The sequence below is a fragment of the Fukomys damarensis genome, unplaced genomic scaffold (assembly GCF_012274545.1).
Source record: "Fukomys damarensis isolate Sample0158 unplaced genomic scaffold, DMR_v1.0_HiC HiC_scaffold_25, whole genome shotgun sequence".
Classification (NCBI taxonomy): Eukaryota; Metazoa; Chordata; class Mammalia; order Rodentia; family Bathyergidae; genus Fukomys; species Fukomys damarensis.
The window spans coordinates 36,570,999-36,598,413 of NW_022900937.1; the positions used below are offsets into that span (position 1 = coordinate 36,570,999).

Consider the following 27,415-nt stretch of genomic DNA (forward strand, 5'->3'; position numbering starts at 1 on the left):
AAGTGCGGCCGGTTTTTAATTTTTAATTTTTAATTTTGAGAGGAGCTGTTCCTTCGGTTGTTAAAGTGCCCAGGATGGGCTCAAACGTGCAGTACTCGTGCCTTAGCCTTCCAGAGTGCTGGGAGGCTCCTCCAGGGTGCCCAGGACATTGTTGGTACTCACACCTGTTCAAAGCAGGTTGTCTCCACGCCTACCATAAGGGCCATCTGTCCTCATCCTCCTACTACGTGGAGCAGTCACCAGCCCCTCACCGGGTTTAGAGCAGTGTCTGGCTTCAGCAGCCTCTCCTGAGAAGTCACCCTAGGAGGACTTCACTGTACATTGTTGCAGTTGCCCGCGTTGCTTTACTAGGGTTCCACGCACAGAGAGACCATCTGATGCCAGGGTCAAATGGACCAGATACTCACTAGAAGCCTGATTTTAGGTGTGCACAGCGGGGTGTGTATGTATAAACTCAGCACACTGGGAGGCTGAGGCAGGAGGATCACAAGTTCAGGTCCCACTTGGGGAATTTACCAAGGTCCTATCTCGAAATAAGCCAGGTGTGGTAGCATATCTGTGTAATCCCGTCATTCAGGAGGATCAACAGGGGCTCAAGGCCAGCTGCATAGTGAGTTCAAGAACTTCGTAGTGACCCCTGTCTCTAAATAAATAATAAATGAATAAGCGCTCTTTGGCTGTAGCTGCGTGGAAGAGTGCACCTGGGTTTTGATCCCTAGTACCACACACACGGAAAAGCATTATTTATGACGTGTTTTCTTCTGAGGCAGGCAGGGCCTTAAAAGTGGTTTTTGCTAAAAATAAAATAAACAGGTCTCCTCGCTTGGACCTGTGGACACCTGCTGATAACTAGAGGAGAACAGGACGTGACTTTCATTCGCTGTGTAAAACTTTGGGTCAGGTCCTCCCAAGGCCTTCGGAGGGCAGGTCAGTCCTTTTGGGGTCTGTCCTGGAGTGGGAGGCTCAGGGTTATTAGCCCTGAGCTTATCCTGCCTGTCTTGAGCACAGTCAAGACAGACAACAGGGGAAGAGCTGAGCAGGGACAGTGTCCCCTGCAGCCTTTGGTCACCTGGACCTGGTCACCTGGATTCCAGCAAAGCCTCCCAGGCCTGCCCCTCCAGCGATGCGGGTCCCTCTGGGGAAACAAAGGACCCTAAGTCAGCAGGACCCCACCACAGTTGCTCAACAGGGCTGAGATAACCAGGCACCAGCTACCTCTGGGGAACTCATCCCTTCCAGCCACTGAGCCAGCCAGGCTCTTCCTGTCTCCGCATACCTTCTTCCAGTTACAGCAGATTCCTACAAATTCCTGCTTTCCTTTACATTTCCACTGTCACTAACCCAAGGCCCCACACAAGCTGGGAGCAAGAGCAAGATTTTCTTTTTCTTTTTTTCTTTCTGCATCATAAGGTGATTTTATTCTTTTTCGTGTGTGGAGTATTACCTGTACTGTTTTCCATAGTGGCTGTACTAATTTAGGTGCCTGCTAACAAAGTACATGTTTCTTTTTCTCTCTCTCTCTCATTGAGTTTGTTGGTACATTTTAGGGATACAGTACAGTTACATAAATCATGGGGACTTTGTACCTTTACATGACAGATCTTGGTTCTCATTTTTTCTCCTTGTCCCTGCCCTCTCTTCACCCTCTCCTCCCTTCCCTGTTTACAAATACTTTATTTCCATTTTTTCATTTTCCCATATTTTTTTCCTTTCCCTTATTACCTTTCCTCTACCCTTCCCACTTTCCCTACACCTTTAGCCCTTTTCTTCCTATTTCACATTGTCAATTATCTCATTAGGATCAGAGAAACTATTTGGTATTTATACATGTGTGACATTTATTTCGTTTAGGAGTATATCCTCAATATGTATCCATTTTCCTATGAATGACTAATTTCTCATTCTTTATGGCTATCAAGAAATCAACCAATAACAAATGTTGACAGGGTTGTGGGGAGAAATGAACCCTTGAACCCTTCTCCATTGTTGGTGGGAGTGCAGACTGGTGCAACCATGATAGACATCAATATGGAGATACCTCAAACAGCTGGGATTAGAGGTTCCATTTGACCCAGCCATCCCTCTGCTGGGTATCTTCTGAAAAGAATTAAAAGAATTATATCACAGTGATATATGTGCACCCAAGTTTACAGTGGCACAGTCTGTAATAGCTAAAACTTGGAGACAGCCCATTTGCCCATCAGTTGGAGACTGCATAAAGAAGATGTGGTTTTTCTATAAAATGGAATACTACTCAGCTATAAAGAATGAGGAATTAGAGTCTTTTTTAAAAAAATAGTAAAACATCTATTGGTACATTTTAGGCAGACAAAATGATAACACTCATCATTGGGAATGTGCATCTGCATGTGGTACATCCCGCCCTTTTTCCCCATTACTCTCTCCATATTGTACACAGCGTTGTACATTGTATTGAAATACAGCACAAATAAATTGACTTTTACCTTGGTGACACGTTTATCCCATTTAAATGACTAGTCAAATCAAAAACTACAAAACTGGTGAGGAATTTTCAGGTTCCTTGATTCCATAAATAGCAGTATCGTTTCAAAATTCACAAAATCTTTTCAGCATTTTACTCCAACTTGGCTACCCCACTTCAGAAAAGTGATGGCCCAAAATCAGCATTCTTACTCTTTTTTTTAACGTTTCAAAACATTTATTGTTGACCCATTAGTGTAATCACAGAACAAGATCCCTGATTAAGCACGAAAAATAAATATGGATCACTTCACAAATTTGCATGTCATCCTTGCGCAGGGACCATGCTAAACTTTTCTGCATCGTTCCAATTTTAGTATCTGTGCTGCCAAAGCGAGCACAGCATCCTTACTCTTAAGGAACTTGTGGAATTGGTGATTCAATCCCTAGGACCTCATGAAATTACAGCTTTGATAATGATTTGCATAACATCTTTTTGTTGTTGTTTTTTGAGACAGGGTCTCCTTACATAGTTCAGGCTAGTCTTGAACTATTTGAACTCATGGGATTCTCCTGGCTCAGCCTCCCGAGTACTGGGATTATAGGTGTGCACCACCATGCCTAGCTCCCATAACATCTGTTTTAAAGCTTGAATGTCCTTGATGTATGATCCAGCACTATTTTATCAAATGTGACTCACCAGCAACAATTGCATCACCTCTTAATAATTTATAAATACCTCTTCTTTTTCTTTTGTTTTTTGTTTGCTTTTTTGTTTTTTGGTACCGGGGATCAAACTCAGGACCTTGTGCTTGTGAGGCAGGCATTGGAACCACTGAGCTAAGCCCCTAAACCTTAGAGCTTTATTTTAATGGCATCAAAGAAACCATTTCTTCAGTGATACTATATTAATAATGTATAACACTGCTAATTAAAAACAGCAAGTTGAACCTCTCAAATCTTTTTCAGTAGATTTTCCCCCATTGCCTTGGTTCATCTGGCTATAGTCTGGTGAAACAAACTGATTTACAGAAATTTAGCAGGGTGCCTTATTTCCTTCAATAAAAAAGCATTCATCCATTTTTCACTGAAGACTCTTCCTTCTTCCATTTTTCCTTTGTGATGTTCTTTCTTCTTTTGAGATGATGATGATGAAGCCATTCTGGAGCTCTGAGTCTTTAAGTCCCTGTGCACCCGCCTCACCCGGAGGTGGTGGTGACCCTGGCCCTCAGAGCCTCTGGGTGACAGAAGCACCAGCAGTCAAAGTTTGTTTACTGTCAACATGGAAATCATGGCTGGGTGTGCAGAGCTGAAGGGTCCACTGTCGCTCATGGCACTTCCGGCCCAGGTACCTGGAAGAACAACCTCATAGACACCCCCACCTCCCCACCCGCAGCCTTGGCAGCGTGACCACGGGTCGGGGGGGGCTCCCCCTAATCCTGCCTTCCCCTGGACCACCTCTTTTGGGGTTTTTTGAGACAGGGTCTCACCGTGTGGTCCAGACTGGCTGTGAACTCACTATGTAGTCCAGACAGGCCCGGAATTCATGGCGATCTTACTGCCTCAGCCTCCAGAGTGCTGGGATTACAGGCGTGCGCCATCATACCCAGCCTCTTAGCAGGTTCTGATAAAGCCAGAATCTGGCTTTTCTTATGAGTTTCCTCATCGACACATTGGTGAAAACATATCTTAATCATCTGTGAACTTTTTTTTTTTTGTACTGGTACTAAACCTGGGTCTTTGCACTGAGCTCCATCCCCAGATCTTTATATTCAAGGGCTTTTTTAAATTTTGAAACAGGGTCTCGCTGAGTTGCCCAGAATAAGGTCCTACTTGCAGTCCTCCTGCCTCAGCCTCCTAGAGTGCCGGATGAGACATGTTCACTGCCATGCCTGGCCTTTCTCAGGAATGTTTCTGAAGTCAAAGCCTGACCCTCGGTGAGAGCAAGACAATGAATGTGGTTTTTAAAACACCCGTCCTCCCAGCTGACCTCAGGAATCATGGTTCTCAAACTGTCCAAATCAGCAACTTCAAATATGAGCATCTCCTTTTAAGGTCAAGCTGATGTGGGCAGCCGGGTGTGGTGGCACATGCCCGCAATCCCAGTGCTCAGGAAGCACCCCATGCAGCCCGGGCTCACGGTGATCCTACGTCAAAGTGGGAAGGAAGAACATCCAGCCTCACTACTTGGAATTCTAACTTTGCACTGAGCTACATCCCCAGCCCTTCTGAGACAAGGTCTTTCAAAGTCACTAAGTTGCCCAAACTTGGCTTGAGTTTAAATCCTCCTGCCTCAGCCTCCCGAGTAGCTGGAATTACAGGTGTGTGCCATCACTCCCCGCTTCATTCTCTATCTTAAATATTTATTTTCTTAAAAAAAAAGAATGTCATTTGTTTTCTTCCACAATTTTATCCCTTTTATGCCTTTACAAAAGCCTGATTCAGTCACTCAGATAATCACTAGCAGTGGAGGGGGTTGGGGTGGGCAAAGCTGGGGCAGAGATGTCTCCTGGTTAGAAGATGGGGAAGGTTTTACTTTTGTCATTTTGAGACAGGGTGTTAAAATGAGAAAACAAAGGACAGAGCAGACACTAACAGTCTCAAAGCTTGACGGAGAATGCCTCGGGGCTGCCCCTCCTGCCACACCCATGAAGGGCACTGTGCCAGGAAGACGAACTGCTGGGACCACAGCTGCCTGCCTCTGTCTTCCAGATAAACTGTAAAAGCAGCGTCTGCCTGTTCCCCCCTGCCCTGTAAATTCATGCTCGCTTCCCCACCTGGCCTAAAGAGCAAGATAAAGACGAAAACAAATTTAGAATCAAGCCTCAGTCTGGCAGGTGACTTCCACAGAGTCCACTAATGGGTATAAATAAAACTGCTTTCCTTCAACTCTCCGAGCACCATGCTCTTCCTTGGTCTGCCTGCCCTCGGGGTATGCAACAGCCTCACTATGCAGCCCTTGAACTCACAGTGACCCTCCTGCCTCAGCCTCCCCAGTGCTGGGATTACAGGCTGCCCCTGTGCTCCATCCCCATGGAAATTTTCACAGCTTCTCAGGGGAAGGCATGGAACTCTACAGCTGTGCCCAGAGTGTGGGAGGGTGCGAGGGAGGTGGGGTGAGAGTGGAGGCCATGCTGAACAGTCTTCTAGGAGACCAGAAGGCCCAGGAGGTGACATGGAGAATGCCCCGAATCTGCTGGGCACGGCCAGGGTGCCACTACACAGCGTGACTCCATCAGGTATGCAGGGGTGGGTCCAGTGTAGGAAGTCACTAGATTTAATAAGGGCCTGTGATTCCCAGCACACTGGGAGGCTGAGACAGAGCATGGCCTGGGCAATTTAGCAAGACCCCCATTTCCAAAACTAGAAAAGGCTGGGGATAGAGCTCAGTGTGAAGGCCTACAGGGAGGCTGTGTTCTCAGGACAGGTCTGGCCTTTCTGTGTGAAACGGTTGTGGGAGAAGCACTGGAAGAGACAGGTGCCCAGGTGGGGGGTGTGGAAGATGGACACAGGAAGAGAAGTCCAAACACTGGAACACTGAAGATAAAGGATGCAGCAGATATGAATCTACTGACTGCTTTGACAGAAGAAAATTCCACACAATGATCGCAGCTGTAGATTTTAAGCCATCTCATGGGGGTCCCTGAGGCCCACACCATACACCACAGACCCCCGTGGTTTAGGACCCGGATCCTGGGGCCCAGCCAGGAGCTCGGGGCTTGTGACATGAAGCCCCCGTCCTGTCCTCTGGGAACCGACTATCTCCCCAGCCCTTGCCCGAAGCATCGCGGGTGTTCTGCTGTCTGCTCTCCCACTACTCTGGTTGAGAACTAACAGGACTTTTAACTCCTCTGTTTATGGCCTTACAGTGCCTCCAAAGACATCACTTTCAGGGAAAGACTGCGCTGGCTCTATGAAGGAAGGGACACTCAAGTCACTGAGCTTTTACTACCTCGAAGTCTGCAAATGCAACCTGGCATGGTGGTACACTCCTGTAGCCCCAGCACTCGAAAGGCTGAGGCAGGAGGATCACTGGGAGTTCAACACAGTGAGTTCAAGGCCAGCATGAACTACATAGCGAGACCCCGTCTCAAAAAAAAACAGAAAGAGGAAAAAGAATCAGTGACAAGAAAAGTATCACCTTATGGAAGAACCCTTCATGAAGACACCATTCCCACTCACGAAAGCCAGCAGGATCTCTGCAGATGGAACTGGGTCTGAAATTAGCAAAAGCACACATGTGGACTTTTAAACTACTGTTTAATCAGTCTTAAAGACACACAAATAGAAAAAGGAAGAATGTGCACTGAAAACACCCTTCACACCCAGCACCCAGCCACAGTCTGGGGAGCTGGTGAGACGGGGGTGCCTGCGGGTTTGTCCCCTCAGGCAGGACAAGAGCTAATTTATGGAGCTCTGCAAAATAACACTTCTTTAAAAAAATATTTTGGAACCCAAAGAACCCACACCAGACTGCCCAGGGAGGAAATATAAATCCTGGTCTGGGTGGCCGAGGACCCGACTCTCACTCCTCCCCTGGTGACAGATGAGCTGGCTGGTGAGGATGTCTCTGTGTCCACGCTGGGCCTGGCCCTCAAGAGCTGGTGCCCGCCTTGTCTACCTGCCCGCCTGCAGGGCCAGGAACCCAGGCACTTGGGCCGCCAGAGTGGAGGTAACAGCCTGCCTGGCCCCAGGCTGTTCTGTACTCTCAGGGTAAAGACAGACAGGATCACTGGCAGGCCAGACTCTCAGAGAAGCGCACCAAGGCAGAGTCCTCGCCCAAGCAGCCCATGAGCCGGTGACGCCTCCCGGGCCAGGCTGACCTCAGGAATCCGCCATCACACGGCCTGGCTGCTGGGCAACCGCTTCCTCGTTGTATTTCCATTTCTTTCTACAGTAGCAAAGTTTGATAAAACCGGGCTAGAGAAGATGGCCGAGTCTCACCAGCTGTGTTAGACAGCAGTTTACGTGGGTCTTTCTTGAATCATTCATACAACACAGTCTTGGGCTTTTTGTTTTATAAAAGCTGTACTAAAAGAAGAGCTAATATCAGTTTTCAAAGGTGAGAGGAATCAGTTGGCATAAAACTATGTCTCTAGGTTGTTTCATGAAGTTTTCCCAATCAGTGATCTATCGGGCTTGTCAGTTCTTTATTGGGATCTGCATGATGTTAAAAATCTATTAAAATAAATATTATTTTAAAACATACAAAACATTATTAAGCAGCCCGTCAACTCATGTCACTGGCTGCATCCTTTGTACAGCAAGAGCTCAAAAGGCAGCGAACTGCTGGATCATAAGTAAGAGCATTCTTTCAAAATATCAATATAGAAAATTTCATTTTTTAGCTTTCTTCTGGAAGGTGTTTTGTTTTGTTTTGGTTTTTTTCTGGTACCAGGGATTGAACTCAGGACCCTGTGCTTGCCAGGCAGGCACAGCACCACTGAGCTAAATCCCCAGTTGGAAGGAGTTATTATAAATGGATTTGACTACAGGGTGTGGTAGAAAAACCACTGTAGAGACCCCCCCACATTCCGATCCTTCCAATTCATATTTCGGAGTAGATTTCTTTTTTAAAAATTCAATCTCTAGGCCAGGTGTTGTGGCGCATGCCTGTAATTATGACACTTGGGAGGCTGAGACAGGAGGATGTCAGGGGTTTAAAGCCATTATGGGCTATAAGTGAGATCAAGGCCAGCCTGAACATAGCGAGACCCTGTCTCAAAAAAACAAACAAAATAAAGTGCAATATTTCCTTGCATCATTAAGAGCCTGGGCTGATGCAAACCCACTTTTAGAGTGCAACAGGAACCAAACATTCAGCAGGAGAGATGCCTGCCCATGAGCAGCCATTCACTGGTGCCTCTGGGTCAAAAGCAACAGCTGTGTGAGGCCCTGAGGGCCAGGATGAACTCAAATTGCCTAAATAAAGCCCTCCTAGTACTGGCTTATACTAAAGTTTGGATAAGTCCTTAGCAGACACAGCAACAGGCATCCACACGGAAACAAAAATTCTCTTAGGTAACTTTTCTTTCAGTTATAATTAGAACTCTTGGGCCGGGGATTCAGCTCAGTGGTTCTGCTGCCTGCCTCAAAGGCTCAAGGTCCTAAGTTCAAACACCGGTTCAAAACAAGAACAGAACTCAGAACTCTTAGCCAGGTGTGGTGGCTCACCTCTGCGATTCAGCACTCAGGAGGCTGAGGCAATAAGACCGCTGTGTGTTTGAGGCCATCCCAGACTACACAGTGAGAGAACAATAAATGAACCAGCATAAGAAAGGAAGGAAAGAAAAGAACTCTTAAAAGCACTATCTAATAAGTATGAATAATTAAGGAAACAAGTATAAATGTCCATATTTGTGAATATACAAATAGTCACAAGCTATGAATTTTAAATAAGGAAGACTTTTTGTCCTACAAGTTTGGTCCTCAAATTAAAGTATAGCCTGTGCAACTATTTTAATGACAAAAATTTTACAGGAATTGTTTTCTGTAGTTTAAAAGCAAGCCAAATTCTTGGAACACAGAAAGTTTTGAGAAGTTTTCTGGTGGTAAACTCTGTCCAGTAAAATCAGAAATGTATACAATCTCTTGAGCCAGAGTCCCAGCAAGCAGCCCAGGCTGGCCTTGAACGTGGGTGGCCCTCCTGCCTCAGCCCCTTGGGTGTTGGGATCACAGGTGTGTGCACCGCACCTCCTGGCTAGAAATTGACACTTTTACATAGCAAAGAAAACAAAAAGGAGAGAGAGCAGAAACACATTTTCTTTATTTCCAGTAGAGATGCTTTCTCTAGGAAAGCCACACTAAGGGTGGGGGGGGCACGGCACATGGTCGCCCTCCTGCCCAATGGACTACAAGGGCTTTCTGTTGCCATGACAACATGCTCAGCTCTGCAAGGGACAGCAGGCTGTTCTCAGTGACTCCGCCCTGGGCTCCTACAGACAGACCCCTGTCTGAGGAAGGGAACTTGCTGCCCTGGCACTGGTGCCACGTCTCCCCTCATGGCTCCCTCCATGTGATTTGTTTGTGAGCCAGGGGTGTTGAGCTCACTGGGAGGCTGAGGCAGGAGGGCCCCAAGTTTGAGCCCAGCCTGGGCAACTTAAGTGAGCCTGTCTCAAAAAATAACAAAAAAGGGCAGAGATGTAGCTCAGTGCAAAGGCCTTGAGTTGAGTCCTCAGTCATATGAGTGTCACATATGGTAGGAACCAACAACAAAGTCTTTAACCCAGTGGGTGGTGCTGGTTGCCCATTTCTGGAGCCAATAAATCCCTTTTTTTTTTTTTGGTACGAGGGATAGAACTTTGGACCTTGTGTTTTTAAGGCAGGCAGCAGAACCACTGAGCTAAATCCCCAGCCCAAGAAATCCTCATCATTCAACACTTTTGAAGCAAAATAAACTTCCCCATGACCCTGAGTTCCAATTAAAATGCTTATTTATTTATTTATTTATTCTTGAGACAGAGTCTTGTTATATATATATATATATATATATATATAGCTCAGGCTGTCCTCAAACTCTCAGTGATCCTCCTGCCTCAGCCTCCTGAGTTCTGGGATTCCAAGCATGCACCACAATGCCCAGCAAAAATCTTTTATTTTAAAAAGAGAATGAGCCACTTGTATCATGGTGACAGCTGAAACATTTCAAGTTACATGAACTATTATTGTTTCAGTGAAATAAAATCAAGGAAAGAGTAATTATTCTCCCTTGAGTGTATAGAGAACCAATGTAACTATGATGTTGATTGATCATCTGTGGAGCGCTTTCAAAATGTTGGAAGAGTTAAAAATTAATATAAATACATGCTGAATCCTATTTTGTAATTCCAGCACTTGGGAGGCTGAGGCAGGAGGATCGCTGAGATTTCCAGGCCAGGCTGGACTACAAAATGGTACCTTGCCTCAAAACAAAAAGAAAAAACAGCAATAGGCGAGGCTGTTTCTAAAGCTCTAAAGCACCACGCTGCCAGTCTGGCTAGCCCCTCACAAGTCCCCTCTCTTCGAGTGAAACACTGCACGGTCTCAAGCAGGTCACTTTGTGCTTGGCTCCACTCACAGGTTTATCAGTGATCACGGGGACTCTCAGTGAACAGACGATTTACATTCATTAAAAATGTTAAGGCAAAAAGAAAATAAATCTACAAAAGGCCAGAGGTGCCTGTGGCCTGTCCCTCCTGCTGTGTCCTACCTCCAGCTCACTGCAGCCCCACACTCACCGCAAAGGTCCCTGCCAGCTCGCCCCTCAGAGGCAGCAACAAAGCTTTCATGGGAGAGACGGAATCCACCTGCCCAGCTCTCCCTGCGCCGTTTCCATTTCCTGACAACTTCTCTGCTGTTTCCACACAGGAGCCAGAGCAACCAGAGTAAGAAGTGGAGTGGCCAGAGTCACCTTCGCTACCAGAAACTGCCGAAAACCTTTGAGCAAGCTATTGGTGTTTCCTAACTCTGTATCTGGTTTTTGAGACAGGTTCTCCCTGTGCCATGCAGGCTGGCCTGGAACTCACAGTGACCCTCCTGCCTCAGCCTCCCGAGTGCTGGGATTATAGGTGCATCACCACGCCTGCCTGAATTCTATTTAACATACGCTTGATAAATTCTATGGAAAAGCCCGAAGGATTACCATGTTGTTAGACTTTCATGCCTCGCGCAGCTTTCTCATTCAGGGAGCATGTTCTGCCTCTCACTGTCACCGGGCTGGCCTTATCTTTTTTGAAGAAAACAAGCTTAAAATATCACTTCACCTACCTTTAATTATGCTTAAAATTTTCCCTCATAGCGCCGTCTGACTGCCAAAAGGTAATTAAGCTCTCCAGTGGAACCAGCTACCTATAATTTGGCAACCCAAACTGTAGACATTCATTATGAATTTTACTTTATTTATTTTGGGGGTTTTTTGGAGACAGGTTCTTGCTTTGTAGTTCAGGCTGGCCTTGAACTTGCTATGCAGCCCAGACTGGCCTCAAACTCCGTGATCCTCCTGTCTCAGCCTCCGGGGTGCTGGGACGACAGGCATGTGCCCCCACGCCCAGATGGCTATGAATTTTAGCCATGTGAGATATTTTAAGAAAATCCTTCAAATACTGAGATGTTTATTGCATTTTTAAAAAGTCTCCACAATCTTAAATATCCTGCTTCAAATTCTTACCAAATCCCTTTACAGCACACAACATGGAATACTGAAACAGCCTTCTCACACCGTTCCACTTGAAAAGACCACCGAGGAATGATATTGTCGGAAATAAGGGTTTAAGGCAAGACACTCGTCTGGAAGAGCTAACCCGTCGCAGTCACTGCCTTGGCACAGTCCTGCCTCTGTGGCGTGGCGCTTGGGGTGTGCAGGTACATTCAGCAGCTGCTCACAGGGCCCTGCAGGCGACACTGAGGAAGGCATGGCCGGCAGGCAGGAGGCACAGCTTACACCCTCCGCACCTCCCTTCGAGTTCCGGGCTCTGAGGACGCCACGGAGGCTAGTCTGACACCAGGCCGCCTCCTCACTGCTGCGGTGACCAGAGTCTGCAGCCTCCACCTGGGACCTGGCTGGCAATGCTGTTTGTCGTGGGGAAGCTGTTCCGCCCTGGGGAACCATCTCTGTCCTCAGACTTTTTGCAAGGTGATGGCTGGAAGACTGCATGTGCTGTCTCTCCTTTTCGGGTTTTTTTCACTGGCAGCAATAATAAAACTAAGATTCCACAAATGTGAAGGCAGTAATACCAGGAGCTAAGAGAAAAAAGAAAACATTTCTTAACTTCTTTTGTTGAGATAGGTCTGGCTTAAACTTGCGATGATCCTCCTGCCTCAGCCTCCCAATGCTGGCATCCAGGTGTGTGCCACCACGCCTGGATTAGTTTATTAGACCCTAATAGTAATCCATAATACCTGCTCATGTGCACACTGCTGGCTCCCTTGAGGCGCACTTATTCACTAACTATTCTTTGTCCTTGGGAAGTAGGATTCCACTGTGTAGCTGGGATGTTTATTTTAAATCTTGGCCTCTTTTTTTCACGACAATCTCACTATGCAGTCTAGGCTAGTCTTGAACTCCCTGCGTAGCCCAGGCCAGCCTTGACAGGTGCACACACTAAGCCTGGTGGCTGGGGGTTTAAAGTATGGTTGCCAGCCGGCTGCTGGGAGCTGGAGACTAAAGTGTTTCCACCTTCTGTAAGGGCCACAGGGCCCTGGCTCCCAAGAACCAGAACCCCAGGTGCTCATTACCGCAGCGCTCATCCTGCCCGCTGCCTCTGGACAGTGAGGCCCCTGACTGACCCCACCTGAGATGTGGTTGGCACAGCACCTGTCTGCACAGCTCAGAACTGGGGACTCGGGGCTACTTGGCCCCAGTGAAAAGTAGAAAGCGTGTGAGGCTACAGTACAATTTTCCTTCAAATTTTGGATTTTCTTTCAAAAATACTACTCTGCCAGGCATGGGGCTGCACACCTGCCGCCCTAGTACCCTGGAGTCTGAGGCAGGAGGCTTGCGCCTGTTGAAGGCCAGCCTGGACTGCACACTAGCACTACAGCCACTGATGACTGATAGAAATGCTCACCTGTAGAAGGTGAAGGACGGCTTCACAGACAGGAGCACAAAAGGCACAACCGTATAGCTGACCGCTACCTGCGTCACCGTCCACGTGATGATGTCGTAGCACAACTTGAGCTGGGTCGGCTCCGTGAAGTAAGATCGGAAGTTGTTTCTCATCTGAAACACAGGGACAGAGCAGACTTTCTGTCCCCACGGTGACCTTACTCTCCAAGTCACGGCGGTGACATCAACAACTTCGAGGGTGGAAGGACAACTCCTACATGGGGCTGCAGGAAAGGCTTGCACGCACACTTGTGATGATGGAGTAAGACGCAAACAGGTGAATCTGGGCCCAAGGCCTTACGAGCTTATTGCAACTTTTCTGTGGTTTTGTGTTTTCTTGTTTTTGTTTTTGTTTTTTTGAGAGTCTCTATGTAGCAAGGGTGGCCTTGAACTTGCAGCAATCCACCTGCCTCAGCCTCCCAAGTGCTGAAATGACAGGTGCGCCACCGTGCCCAGCTATGGGCACACTGTGCAGGCCTCCGGTGCCAGGCACCCAGCCCCACCCAGCCCCACACGGTGCACGCTCAGCTCTCGTACTCACAGCCCGGGCTGCCAGGGTCATGAGCACACCCGTGAGGAAGGTCAGGTAGTAGCCGGGGTACACGCCATGCCAGACAGCAGACAGGAAGAAGGTCTGGACGGTGGGGCTGAAGGAGGCCCTCTCGTAACACACCCTAGAGGCCAGAAGACAGCAGTGAGCACAGCTGCTCCGCTGCAGGACAGGGGTAGACGGGCAGAGGAGCCTGCCACTCAGCACTGCCCACAACTCTGGCCACTGTCCCGGGGTGAGCTATTAAAGGTCCCGTTCAAGAGCGGGATATTAAATTCCCATTTCTTCCTGGCACACAGTCACTAAAATGCTCGTTCCTAGTGTTTGAGAGTCTATACAATCTACAAAATATATTTTAATTAATATTAAGGATTGATCTTTAGTCTGGCTTATTTTAATACTTTCTTTGAAAACACTAGGAACTTTTCTTTCCCTTCTGTTTTTTTTTTTGAGACAGGGTCTTGCTATGCAATCCAGGCTGGATCTTAAACTTGCAGGGATCCTCCTGCCTCAGCCTCCCTGAGTGCTAGGATTCTAGGCATGTGCCACTAGGTCTAGTTGCAACCAAATCTCTAACGAAGGAGAGGACAGCAGTGGGGGACATTGGCAGAGGCCTGAAGGAGGCCGAGGAGATAGGTCTGGAGCCCAGACAGTTGTGTATGACAGGTAAGGCAGGCCCAGCAGGTGGCTGTGGGCGGTGTCTCCTGGTGGCCCTGCCCACCCTACCCACACTCCACACTCCCACTGCAGGACCCACCTTTTGAGCCACAGTGCTGTCTGGATGTTCCAGTTATCCAGGAACATCTTGAAACTAGTCGACATCTGAAAAACAAAGGACTTTTCCTTTGGCCAATGGAATAAAGGAACTGTAGATAGAACTAGTAACGCTTTATTGTGTTGGAAATTAAAACTCATCTTAGACGAGAAACCCAAAGTATAAATAAATGAAAGCAAAGTTAAAGACAGAAACCAGGAGTGAGAGCTTTTGCAAATGATAAGGGCACCAAGAGATGGAGGAAGGGGGGAGCGGGATGTAACAAGAATTCCATATTAGGTACATGCACCAGCTGAATGAGAGTATTATGAACTGCAAACAGGGACTAATAAAAATTTTAAAATGAGAAAAAAAACCTAAAAAAGTACTTTACACTGATACAAGATTAATAATGTTTGCTTCATTTTTCCTTTATCGAGACAGGGTCTTACTATGTAGTTCAGGCTGGCCTCAAGCTATGGGTGATCCTCCTGCCTCAGCCTCCCATGTGCTGGGATTACAGTTGTGCAGCACCATGCCAAGTTCATTTGTTTCTTTGAGGCTGATTTTCTGAGGCGGCAACAACCCCCACGGGGAGTTTATTTCCTGTCGGGCCAGCAGGTAAATGACAGCCACCCCTTCTCTGCACAGCCCAGGTAGAGACCACTAGGCCTAGCAGTGACACCCCTCCCGCCGTCCCTGGTCGCTGGCCCCCCTTGCCCAAGGTCCCCGCCTGTCATCCTGCGGGGGCTGTGGCCCAGGCTCTCACGGTGGGCAGGCGGGAGATCAGGACCCTACCTCGATCTGTGGGATCCTCAGGTTGGACACCAGGTCCCAGCGAGCCTCGCCATTCCCGTCGTAGCCCCGGAAGCCAAAGCCCGCCGCGTTATTGATGGCATCCGCTGTGCAGAGAAGAGGGGACAGGACTGAAAGTCCCGCGCGAGGGTGCAGGCAAAGACCCGGAATCCCAGGCTGGCAGGGGCGGGGCCTGGGGCGATGGCGGGGCGGGGCCTGCGGGCTCCTCCCTCTGCCACTTCCCGTGCCTGGAGCAGCAGGCCTCGGACCTAAGTGTCTATAAACAGCCTGAAGGACCCTCTCCTTTGATTTGTAGGCATCAGTGATGAGAAGAGGAACTAAGGCCGGGGCCCCCATTCGAACTTTATATGAATAAGAATGTGGGGAGGCAGATGACCTGCTTTCCTGGATCGCCAATGTTGGCCAACCCCGTGAGGCACAGGCAGAATGCGGCACCGCTGCTTTGCACAATGAGGATTCTGCCCCCAAAGAGCCCTTCCTTCCTGGGTCAGCTGGAAAAGCCCTGCGCCCTGTGCTGTCTGCACCGCCAATCTGAAGAATCCCCAATCTGCCCATACCCCAGCAAAATAACAAACATCTTCAGACTGTTTCACTGTGTCAGTGTATTTTACTCATCAGGTAGGATTCTAGAATGATCAGACCCTAGAGAAAAGGAATAAACACGCGAGAGTTGTCCCTGTGCTGGTAAACAAGGTCAGCAGCCAAAAGACCATGAGACCAAAGGTCAGTTGAGGTCACAGCAATGCCCACATTTAATAGATCTGAAGTAAAATTCATTGCTAACGCCACACCGCCATGGACACCTGCAGTCCCCAAGTCATCGGCTGCCTTGTACCCCATCAGTCCTGGCCCTCCTGCAGTCTCCTAACCACCTGTGCACACCCAAGATGACCAACGAAGGGAGTGCCACACTGGGGAAGTAAACCACAAGTCACCTTTCACACCCCATCTCCCATCAGGTCCAAGGGCAGTTGTGGCTGATCTGACCCTTGGGCAGCTATGCCCTGGCAGAGCTCCCCAGGGATCCTCGGTGCAGAGGTGAATTCGATTTCAGCCGCATGTGCTCTCAGGCCAGCCCTGAACTCAACAACCCTCATGCCTCAGCCTTCCGAGAGGTGGGATTACAGGTGTGTGCCACTGTGCCCAGCTCATTCATGGATTCTTACCACAGCACAACAAAGCAGGCTTTGGTCCAGTTGTCAGGGTTAATTCTTACACACTGAGCTGTGGGGGTTTGCTTCTTCTGCAAAGATGTCTTTATCTACACACCCTCCAGAGGGAGATCGTGAGCCAGAGAGTGGTGGTGCTGGCCCTCAGTGCCTCTGCTGGGGAGGCTGAAACAGGAGGATCCCTGCAGCCTAGGAATTCAAGGCCAGCCCAGCCAAAGCAGGGAGTCCCCACCACAAACGTTAACAGCAACAAGACAAGCTTGGCACTTTTACAGCCGCTCTGAAGGGAGATGCCCCTCCACACAGCAGAGGCCGCTTACCTAAGGTCCAGGCGAAGTAGTACTTGGGCCGGGCGGCCAGCAGGGACACGTACAGGTAGGCCACCCTGGTCGGCCAGGAGGCCGTGGCCAGGAACTTCTCGTCGATATTGTAGTCCACGGGCAGCGCGCTGCAGATGGTCAGGTGCACCAGCAGGGACAGCACGCACACCAGCAGCTTGTGCATCACGGCCGCCTGCGGGCAGGTGCGGTCAGCCAGCCGTGCTGGGGATCACGTGCCCTCCCGCGGACAGCCGTGCTTGCAGGACAGAATGTCCGCGTTGTTTGTGTGGAGCTGGGGCACAGACGTAACACATGGCGTGTGCACCTTTCTTTATCCCCTCCCTTCTAAGAAAGAGCCATCCCCTTACTTTCTACTGTCTACCTTTTACTTTGCTATTTATACTTGGGCTTCTCATATAAGGGAAACCATGTGATATTTGAGCTTGTGTGTCTGATTTATTTCACCTAACATTGTGTTCTCAAGGTGCATCCATTTTCCTACAATCACTCATTTATCCTTCTTTATGGCAGCGTAGTGCTCCACTGTGTGTAGATAACACTCTTTCCCTGTATCTGTTGATGGACATTCAGGCCGCTGTTACGAGCTATGCTGCTGTAAACACAGTGTGCATGGGTCACCGCAGCAGTCTTTAACTCTCTTAGGGAGATAACAGAAGGAGAATCTCTTCAGGGCTTCTCAGGCATCGCACCAGAGTCATCTTCCTGAATGTAGCACCAGCCCCAAACCCTCCTGGTCAGAGAATAAGTAAAAATCAGGAGCCTCGGTACACGGACTCCCCACCTCCACACTGGATCATACAGCCAGGTGAGAGAAGAACCTGGCGCTTGGCTGGCTGGAGCCTGTGCAGAGGGACTGCTTGGTACCCCACACAACACAGCATTATTTTCTTCAAGGAACTCAGTTTCTAAATATCACCCCCACTTCCACATACACATGGTACTGGGGATTGAACCGAGGGCCTTTTTACAATGAGTGACATTGAAGCCCTTTCTTATGTTTTATTTTGAGGCAGGGTCTCACTAAGTCACTAAACTGCCCAGGCTGGCATTAATCTTGAGATCCTCTTGCCTCAGCCTCCCAGAGTTCTGGGATTTCAGGAGAGGACCACCGCACCCCACTGGAGGTCTTTAGTGTGCAGTACCAGGAGACTGTGTGAAGCGTAGGTGACCAGCTGGGCAAATTCAATGTGCGGACTTGATGCTCTGCAGCCAAGAGCGAGGAAGGTGTGGCCAGGATGGCGGGAGACGCGTACATGCGCACACGCACCTTTGGGGAAGGGTCTGCTCGCTCCCATAGCACCGCTTCCTTCTGGTTGGGACCCGACTGTGCCCTGTGGTACGCCCGGCCCTCGATGAATGTGATGTAGTCCTTGTAGGAGCACAGCGGGCCAGCCAGGATGCCCATGAAGTTACAGGTGTAGCTCACGTACTCCAGGAGGCTGGGCATGCGCCTGCAACAGAGAAGGTAACTCAGATTCCGGGACAAGTGGGTGTGGTGGCGCACATGCAGAAAGAACCCCATTACTGGGAGGCTGAGGCACGAGGATTACAAGTTCAAATCCAGCCTAAGCAACTCAGCAAGATCCTGTCTTAAACAGAGAAAAGGAAGGTGGGGGTGCTAGGGATGTAGCTCAGTGTGAAGCCCCGGATTCAAAGCTGTAGCAAATAACCACAAGCCCTGCAAGCTCCAGGGCCCTTACACACGGCAGTGGACAAGAAGGGAAATTCCGCAGCTCGGACCTCACAGTGGAAGCAGAGGAGACGCACTCCTCCATGCTAAGGGAGGGCCTTTCTGGCAGGCTGGGGTGGGGCTGGGGAAGCACTGGTGTCTAGGACCCGGGCAGAGGCAAGGACAGGCAGGCCTGGCGCCATGTGGGACAGAGCAGAGGAAAGGCAGAGCTCAGGGGAATCACGTGTCACAGGCCATGGCACGAACTGCTCACTTTACTCTGAATGAGGTGAAAAACCACAGGAAGGCTCCTTCTTGTAGTTTGAGGCAGGGTCTGTCTACATCACCCTAGCTGGCCTCGAAATTGCTATGTGGCCCAGGCTGACCTTGAACTCAAGATCCTCCTGCCTCGGCTTCCAGAGTGCTAGGGTAACAGGTGTGCACTGGCACACCTGGCTCAAAACCTTTCTGACTCCTGTTCTGAGTTCTGTCCAGATGCTTTGCAAGTTTACGGAGCACGCAGGAAACAGGCACAAATGGCTCATGACCTGAGAGACCACAGACTACACGTGTTGCCGTGGGTGACATATGGGTGGGCCATAGGGGTGTTGTCTCTGAACCAGCTCCCATAACCAGAATGTCCCTCCAGGGGACGCAGCTCAAAGCCCGAGCTCCCCAGGCCATTCACGCTACCAGAGAGGCTGAGAGCCCCAAGTCGCACCGGCCGGCAGTCTGACTTTAGAATGACCAGAGGACAGCCCAGAGCTTCCGCCTGCCCTCTGCCACCACCTACGCAAACACTTCACCGAGAATCTTTCAAGCTCCCAGTTACTTTTCTACTCGTCAGTGTCCTGAGTCTAAAATGTGCCCTCAGACTCCAGGCCAAGCGTTCCTGCAGGTCTCCTCCTCCGCACACCGCCTAGCACCGGTACAGCCTGGATGGGACAAAGGAGCCCTTTGTCCTCCAGCCACCGGCTCCACTCTGGACACCAAGCATTTCCAGGCCCGAAACAAGGTCAGATTACACGGCCCAGTCTTACCAAGTCAAACGATGTATCAGTTTGCAAGGACACAAAATCATTCTTTTAAATTTTTTGTTTTTTTCACACAGGGTCTCACTATGTAGTCCAGGCTGGCCTTGAACTCACCAAGTACCCCAGGCTGGTCTCAAACTGGCAGTGATCCTCCTGTCTCAGCCTCCCAAGTATTACGATGACAGGCGTGCGCCATCACGCCTGGCTTAAAAATAGAATATTTTTAAAGATGGGGAAAATCTAAGAAGTGTCCCAAGACCTGCTTACGGGGATCCAGGTCTGTGTACTGCCTCGGTGTCCTTCGCCGAGCAGCCGTGTGCTAATCAGCCCTGTATGTAGAAACAAGGCACTCGAAGGAGAGGCATCCCTTGGGGTACCGAGTATCTGATCTCTGTACTAGAGTGAGGCCGAGCTCCTACATAAGGGGAGGGAGAGCCCTCTCAGCTGGGCCCCTCAGTCACCACAGCGCCGACGGACTGGCCATCTGTTGTTATCTCACACAGGCGTCCGTGGGCTGCACTGGCCACTCTGTCCCGGCCACCAGCTCCACAGGCTAGAGTCTGTCTAGGCCCCGGTCACTGCCATTTCTCCTGGGCAGACACAGGGCCTTCCCGTCTTCAGAAATCTGAGTCTGAGGCCTGAGGCGGACTCTGACAAACGGCCTGGCACCCCACAGGGGGGCGCCCTGTCTCCAGGGGCGAGATTCTGGGGGGCCCACAAGGGACAGCAAGGTGTGGCGACACACACTTGGCGCCTGTAATCCTAGCACAGGGGAGGCTGCGACGGGAGGGTCGTCACGAGTACAAGGCTGGCCTGGGCTACACACATGAGACCCTGTCACAAACACTCAACAAGATCTGGAGGCAGGAGGCGTGCAGAGCACGGCCTGGGGTCACAAGCGGAGCCCCAGAGCACTGCGCTGCGCAGGCATTGTGCGTACCAGACAGAGGGCAGGGCAATGGTGGCGGCACCTACCTCACGGCGAGCCCTCGCTGGGACGGCGTCAGGTCCTCCTCCTTGCGAAACATCCCTGCAAGCCGAGAGGGGATGGTCCTGAGAGCCAGGCTCGGCCTGCCAGTCCGGAACCAGCCCAGGGCCTCGCACTGAGCCCCACCCTGCAGCCTATTTCTTTATTTTTCATTTTCTTTTCCCACATCTTCTGATTTTATTTTTCTCACTAAGTTGCTGAGTTGCCCTGGCTGGGCTCCTAGGAGCCTGCAGCCCTCCTGCCTCGGCCCCCCGAGTGCCGGGATCACAGGTGTGCACCAACATGCTTGGCTGCTGGTAGCTTTTTAAATTCACAAATTTATTTTCTTTAACAGTAAATGCTATGACTTTTCAAAAAGAAGTACTACAAGTTCTTGATTATTGGGGAATTTAAATGGCCGAACTGTGGGGTCGTGCACTACAAGCTCAGTGTGAAGCGAGGGGCAGCTGCCTTCTCCTTCATGGCCCGTGCATGTCACCTCCTGCACATCCTCGCTGCCTGGGCAGGAGTGGTGACTACAGCCAAGTGCTGGCTTCTTTCAGCCACGTGCTTTTCACTTAAAGGCCCAAGGGCAGCTAGATTAAGAAGCAAAGAGTGAAAAAAAAAAGCAGAGTATACTAAAAAATTATTTGCAGAAAATAAAATATTCATATCCCCCAAAGAATCAAAACTAATAAAATTTTTTAAAATGAGAGCTGGGTGTGGCGGCGCACACCTGTTATTCCAGCATTTGGGAGGCCGAGGCAGGAGGATGAATTTGAGACTGACACCAGACTGGGCTGTACAGCAGAACATGTCTCAAAACAACAACAACCACAACTATAAAAGACACTGAAATAAAAACAAAAACACTGAACACCATAAAAGAAAAACAAGCATCCAACTAACATATAAATGTTAATTTCATGATTAACGATAAGAACAGTAATTATTAAGAAACGTATATCAGAGGCTGAGATACGTAACTTTAAAAGGCCTCATTCCCATAGCACGGTCTCATTTGTGTAACAGACACACTTTTCTGCATTTTATGTGCACGTAAGAGGGCAGAAAACTACTAGGGCTTCAGAATGTCCCCAGGAGCCAGGTGTGGAAGCACATTCCTGTCATCACTTGGGAGGCTGAGGCAGGAGGATTGCCATGAGTTCAATAGCAAGACTCTGTCTCAAAAGAAAGGAAAAGAAAAGAAAAAATTCCCAGGAACTGTTCTAGGGGTTGAGGAAAACAAAATTCTCTAGTTTTTGGCACTTGTAATTTTATGGGTTTTTTTTTTTCTTGGTACCAGGGATCAAACTCAGGACCTTGTGTTTTCAAAGCAGGCGGCGGAACCATTGAGCTAAATCCCCAGCCCTGGCAATTGTAATTTTAGAGAGAAAGAACAGAAGTAAACAAATGAAGCACTAAGGCGTATTTGTATCTATCGTCTTCTGTAAACCTGTGTAACAAACATCCTCAGCCCAGTCCTAGGCTGCCAGTCAGCGTGATCTGAAGTTTGTGACCAGGTCCTCATGGTTTTCACACAGTGCAAAAGAAATCCATATCCTCCAGCCAGGCCCGGGAGGCTCTGCCCCTCACTGGGGCACTGTACGAGGGCAGCACTCAGCAAGGGTGCCTGGCCCTCTAGCGTGGACAGGGACACAAACTTCCTCACCCTTCTCTGCGCTGTTCCAGCTCCCTGGGTGGGGGCATGTGTCCACTTTTTGTATCAGAAGGAAGCAAAACCCACTTAAAGGAGATGGGCAGACAACAGCCTCAGGGACTGAGCTGGACATGAAGATCCCACTCTTTTCTTCCACTCCCCCTTAGTGTTTCTCTCAGGCAGGCCTTCTGCTGTGAGCTTTGCTATATAAAACGTTGCTGCTTCCTGCAGGTTTGGCTGCTCAGGGCTGGGTACAGGCACTGACCACACAGGCTGGGCTTTCAGAGCAGCAAAACGCCCACCCAGAGCGAGTGCAGACTTTCACCTGACAGTTTGGTGTTAAAACTACAACCCTAAGAGGCCCAGCCGCCTCCCAGTCCAAACCCTGGGGACCAAGGGATAGAATAACCAAAACCAGACAAGATGCCACTGGCTTTTGTTGGCGGTGGTGGTTTTGTTTTTTGTTTTTGGCAAGATCCCTCCTGCCTCAGCCTCCTAGGTGATGGGAATCACAGGCATGACCACCATGCTGGGTCCCAGGATGTCATTTTTAATTTTTATTTGTTTATTTATTTGGTACTGGGGATCAAACTTGAGACTTTGTGCTTTTGAGGCAGTTGGCGGCATCACTGAGCTACATCCCCAGCCCAAGGATACCATTTCTTAAAGCTAGTAGTTTAGTCAAGTGCAGATAATGCAGCCTTGGGTATGAAGAGAAGCAGGACCCCTATAGCCCATCAGGAACAAGCAGCACATCATCACACTGCCAGAGGCAGGGGAAGCCACGAGTCCCAGCAAGCTGCCGGTGAGTGGGGACCATGTTCTGTCACCTGTCCTGAGCCGGCACAATGCTCAGCCCAGCACCAGATGAGAAGTCTCAAACCAAGCCCAGAAAATCACAGGTAGACAGGCGTGGTGGTGCACACCAATGATCCCAGCACCTTGGGAGGCTGAGGCAGGAGGATGGCTACAAATTCGAGCTGAGCTCAAGGCCAGCCTATACAGCACAGTGAGACCCTGTCTCAAATATCAAAAAATTTTAAAAATATGAATAAACACTAAAGGTTCAGAATTCTTAAAGACACTGTCCTGGGGAGGGCGGGCTGGCTGCTAGCTGAGCTTGTTCTATGCTGGGCACTGCCCTTCTGCAGGGCCTGAGCCCTGGCCAGCCCAGCTGGGCACCAGGGCAGCATGGACAGGGACGCCTGGCAGAGGCCTCAGCCTGCACCTGTGAGCACGTGCCATGGGGATTGCTCTGCTTTGCATCCCCAGGGCCCCTGTGGGGCTGCACGCACCCTCAGTGAGCAAGGTCAAGATTTCCTTTCTGGTTCTTTGAGACAGGGTCTTGCTAGGAAGCCCAGGCTGGCCTCGAGCTCACAGCAATTCTCCTACCTCAGCCTCCCAGGGCTGGGATTACAGGTGTGCACTACCACGCCAGGCTCTGAAAAAGTTCCAAAGAATTTTTAAAGGTAATCAGTCTTTTCCTCCATTCTCTGAAAAATGAGGCAGTCAATCTTTGCACTTGTCAGTAGTAAAAGGAAAGAGAGGAAAATCCTCCCTTTCTTCACAAGCAGCAGAGTGCAAAGTTGTGGGCTATCTCAAATGAAAGATTATCTGGACAGAAAAACTAATTCCAGAGCTCTTACCATCATGGATTTCATAGGCCAAACTCGTGATCTTCTGAGTAATGATCATCATTGGGCTGTGACAAGACAAAAGGTAAATATTTTAAACGCAGGAAGTTAGAACAATGCTGCAACATTGCTAGAACAGCTTTGCTAAAAGAAAAAAAAAAATACTCATCTGTTTTTACTCTTGTTTTTTTGAGCCAGGCTCTTGTGGTGCAGCTTAGCCTGGCCTCAAACAGTGACCCTCCTGCCTCAGCCTCCTGAGGGCTGGGATCACAGGCGAGAGCCACCGGGCCTGGCCCACAAAGAGCAGAACCCAAACAGTGGGCAGAGCCAGCTATCTGAGGCCCAGTACAGCTCAGCACACCTGAGACCAGGAAGAAGCCCTGGCCCACATGGCCCACTGTGCCAGCCCTGGCTCAGGTACAGGCACCCAAGGCCTGGGTGTCATGGGCAACAGGGGAGAGGAGACAGATTCCAGACGGGAGCGTGGTCCAGCAGTGACAGAAGCAAGCGGGACAGGGTGGGGCAGGGCACTGGGCGCCAGATCCTGGGCAATATCAGGGGCTTCTGCACCACGGGAGGAGGGGAGAGCGGAGCAGGGAGGGCAGGCGGGAGGGACGCCTGCAGGATCCAGACCAGAGGCCACCACGGTCCACGAAGCAGAGCCACAGAGGAGCCGAGCTCAGCATCAGTGTGAGGGGCTCCAGCAGGGTGACAATGCGAGCTGGGTGTGCTGGGCATGGCTAGGAGGCTGAGGCAGGAGGATCACTGAGAGTTCAGACCAGTCTGGACCACATAGCCAGACCCTGCCTCTATCACCCACAACAACAAAAATCACCCCGGGGGCCACTTGCTGCCAGTGAAGTTGCTTTCTGTCCAGAACACAGACAAGCAGGCCAGGAACGGAGTCAGTCCGGGAACGGCGCTCTGCTCCCCTCTGCCCACAGTGGACTCAGTGTGAAAGCAGCACACGGGGATTCCAGACCAGAAGCTGAGCTGCGCACCACACTGCCCAACAGCAGGAGCCCGGCACCCACAGCGGGCCAGCTCAGAGCTGGCGGGGTTACAGGACAGAGAGTGGCCACCTCCCAGGAGGGACAGTGCCGTCGGAGAAGCTAGGGGCGCTGCCCTGACACCACTGCTGACAGCTGTGTGGGAGACAGACGAACAGAGACAGAGACACAGAGACAGACAGAGAGACACACGTAGAAGGAGGGAGAGACAGAGAGAGGAGAGAGGGAGGGGGAGAGCAGGAAACGCAGGCTCATGGTGCTGGCTTTCAGTAATCACAAATGATTGCTGAAGTCACTATAAGAATTAGGAAATGCTCTCGATACCAAATGTCAGAGAAATGTCACTGCTATATTGTTTTAGAGATTTCAGGGCTGGGGATTTAGCTCAGCAGTTCGGTGGCCTGCCTTGCAAGTGCAAGGACCCAAGTTCAATCCCGGTACCAAAAAAAAAAAAAGAAAAGAAAGAAAGAAATTTCATATATGTATGACAAAATAAAAGCGTGCGTTATTTTTGTGACAGTTACAAGAGGAAAAAAAATCTAAGATCAAAAAGAAGTTTGAACTAAAATGGAAGAAAAGCTCTTTGCCACGCCCGACTTGCCCGTACTTTGGGTTTTATCTACTGTTAGAGTAGTCTACACAGGCTACCGAGTCAGTTTCAGTCTTACCCTGAAAAATCCGCAGAATACTGTCCATAATCAAAGATGTAGACCCTGGTGATCTGGCACGCTGTGAGGTATCCCAGTGCGAACACAAAACAGTACCTGGAAAACAAAAGTAAGCCACATTGGAGGAAAGAGAAGGTTCATTTTGCTTTGGTTTTTGTTCTTGTTTTGTTTTTGTTTTGAGACAGGGTCTCACTGTGCAGTCGAACCTGGCCTTGAGCTCACTGTGTAGCCCAGGATGGCACTGAACTCTCCTGCCTCAGCCTCCTGAGCACCAGGATTACAGGCATGCGCCACCACACCCAGCTTGATGCCTACCTCTGAGTGGGAATGCTTTCCCTCCTTTCTACCACTGAGAAGGGATTTTTGCTCTCTGCAGCCAAAAGCACCCTGACCCATTACTATTAATAGTAAAATGAAGCAAAAGATAAGGGATTCCAGAATGGTACATTTTCCTACTCATTAAAAACAAATGTTGAATTTGTTTCCAATACCTGGTTTCAGAAGGTGAAATCGCACCAGAAATGCATAATCATTTTGTCACTAGACACAGGGCAAACTGTCCAGGGGGAACGAAGGTGTGTGGGACAACAGGAGTCCATGAACTGGAAACATACAGGATGCGCTCTCACAGGAGACAGCATTTGCCATAAATCGTGCTGGGACAACAGGATATGCAGATGGAGAAAAAATGTGTATCAACCCTTACATCAGGACATACACAAAAATTAACTCCAAAGCCGGGCACGGTGGTGCACGACTACAATCCCTGCACTTGGGAGGCTGAGGCAGGAGGACTGCTGTGAGTTCAAGGCCAGCCTAGGCTACACAGCAAAATCCTCTCTCAGAAACAACAACAACAACAACAAATTAACTCAATATGGATTGCTTATTTATGTATAAACACTAAATCTATAAAACTTCTACAAGAAAATATTAATAACTTTTAGGGTAGGCAAAAATTTCTCAAAAAGACAAACTATACCATGTTTTAAAAAATTGCTCAACTGATGTCATTAAAATTGAAAAGTTCTGCTCTGCCCGAGAAAATGAAAAGACAAATCCCAGACTAAAAGGAGCTATCCACCATTCAGCCACGTGACAAAGGACTGATGCCCAAAATACAGAACGTTCGAAGTATCACAAAAAAGCCCAATAACCCAAAGATTTGAATAGACCATGCCCAAAGATGTGCAGTTGGTCAACAGGGAAAGGCACCCGCCCGCTGACCATCAGGGAACTCCAAAGGCAGGTCACGGCGAGACCCTCCCACTGGCCTGCAGACGGGCAACAAAAGGGGCCACAGAGCCAGGGTGGTGAGCACCCCACCCACACGGGGGAGTTCCAGGTTCCCGGGCGGCCTGCCAAAAGCTGAACTGGCAACAGCCTCAACTCTGAAATCACTCAAACATCCATGACCATATGAAGGGCACACGGCCTGTGGCGCATACATGGGTACGATGGCAGGCTACCCAGGAACACAAAGAAACAGTTCTGGTAAGCACAACATAGATAAATTCTTTCCCTTTCTTTGTGTCTTTTTTTTTTTTTTTTGGTACTGGGGATTGAACTCAGGTCCTTGCGCTTGCAAGGAAGGCCACCAAACCGCTGCGCTAAATCGCTGGCCCTATTTGTTTTGTTTTTTGAGACAGGGTCTCGTCATGTAGTCCAGGCTGGCCTCCAACTCACAGCGATCCTCCTGCCTTAGCCTCCCCGTGCTGGGAGCACAGCACATGCCTGCTCTGTCCACGTGTGGCCTGGAGAGGCCTGCGTGTGCCGCCTGGACGCCGCCTGCCCTCGGGTCTCTGACCAGCTGGCTCGTCCCTGTCCCGCCTCTGCCCCGGCTATCTACACCACAGTTCCTCAGGATCTCACCGCTCTCGCAGTAACCCTGCTTCCTCCCCGCTCTGCGTCCTCCACTCCCTGCACTGGGCCTACAGGCAGCTGAGCCAGGTCCCCGGGCTCAGGAAGCGGCGACACCATGGGCACAGTGAATGAGCACCGCAGAGAAGAGGCACGGCCAGGATAGGTGCTGGGCCCAGGGCAGAAGGCAGGCAGCACACGGCTCCCTGCCAGACAGCGACAGCAGCCACAGGAAGGATGCACTTCCCCACCACCGGCG

At 49.8% G+C, this 27,415-nt stretch overlaps 1 protein-coding gene and 1 non-coding gene across 5 annotated transcripts in view; both read right to left on the reverse strand.

Annotated features, from left to right (window-relative positions):
* Positions 1-2,736: 2,736 nt before the first annotated feature.
* LOC117283394 lies at positions 2,737-2,843 on the reverse strand. Its single transcript, XR_004514371.1, has one exon. It is a non-coding gene; the product is annotated as a U6 spliceosomal RNA (small nuclear RNA).
* Positions 2,844-3,223: 380 nt separating this feature from the next.
* Mboat2 (membrane bound O-acyltransferase domain containing 2) overlaps positions 3,224-27,415 on the reverse strand; it is a 49,391-nt gene continuing 25,199 nt past the window's right edge. For 2 of the 4 annotated variants that reach the window (XM_033756096.1, XM_010622672.3), the window contains exons 4-13: positions 25,297-25,392; positions 23,631-23,686; positions 20,333-20,387; positions 17,922-18,105; positions 16,634-16,826; positions 15,127-15,230; positions 14,332-14,396; positions 13,566-13,698; positions 12,987-13,138; positions 11,403-12,159 (exon numbers count right to left, since the gene is read on the reverse strand). In XM_033756096.1, the coding sequence (XP_033611987.1) occupies positions 11,934-12,159; positions 12,987-13,138; positions 13,566-13,698; positions 14,332-14,396; positions 15,127-15,230; positions 16,634-16,826; positions 17,922-18,105; positions 20,333-20,387; positions 23,631-23,686; positions 25,297-25,392 (1,264 nt within the window). In that variant the 3' untranslated portion in view covers positions 11,403-11,933. Of the gene's footprint in view, positions 4,590-6,517; positions 6,660-11,402; positions 12,160-12,986; positions 13,139-13,565; positions 13,699-14,331; positions 14,397-15,126; positions 15,231-16,633; positions 16,827-17,921; positions 18,106-20,332; positions 20,388-23,630; positions 23,687-25,296; positions 25,393-27,415 lie in introns of those variants that run through there. The other 2 variants (XR_779970.3, XR_779969.3) reach the window with 2 other exon arrangements.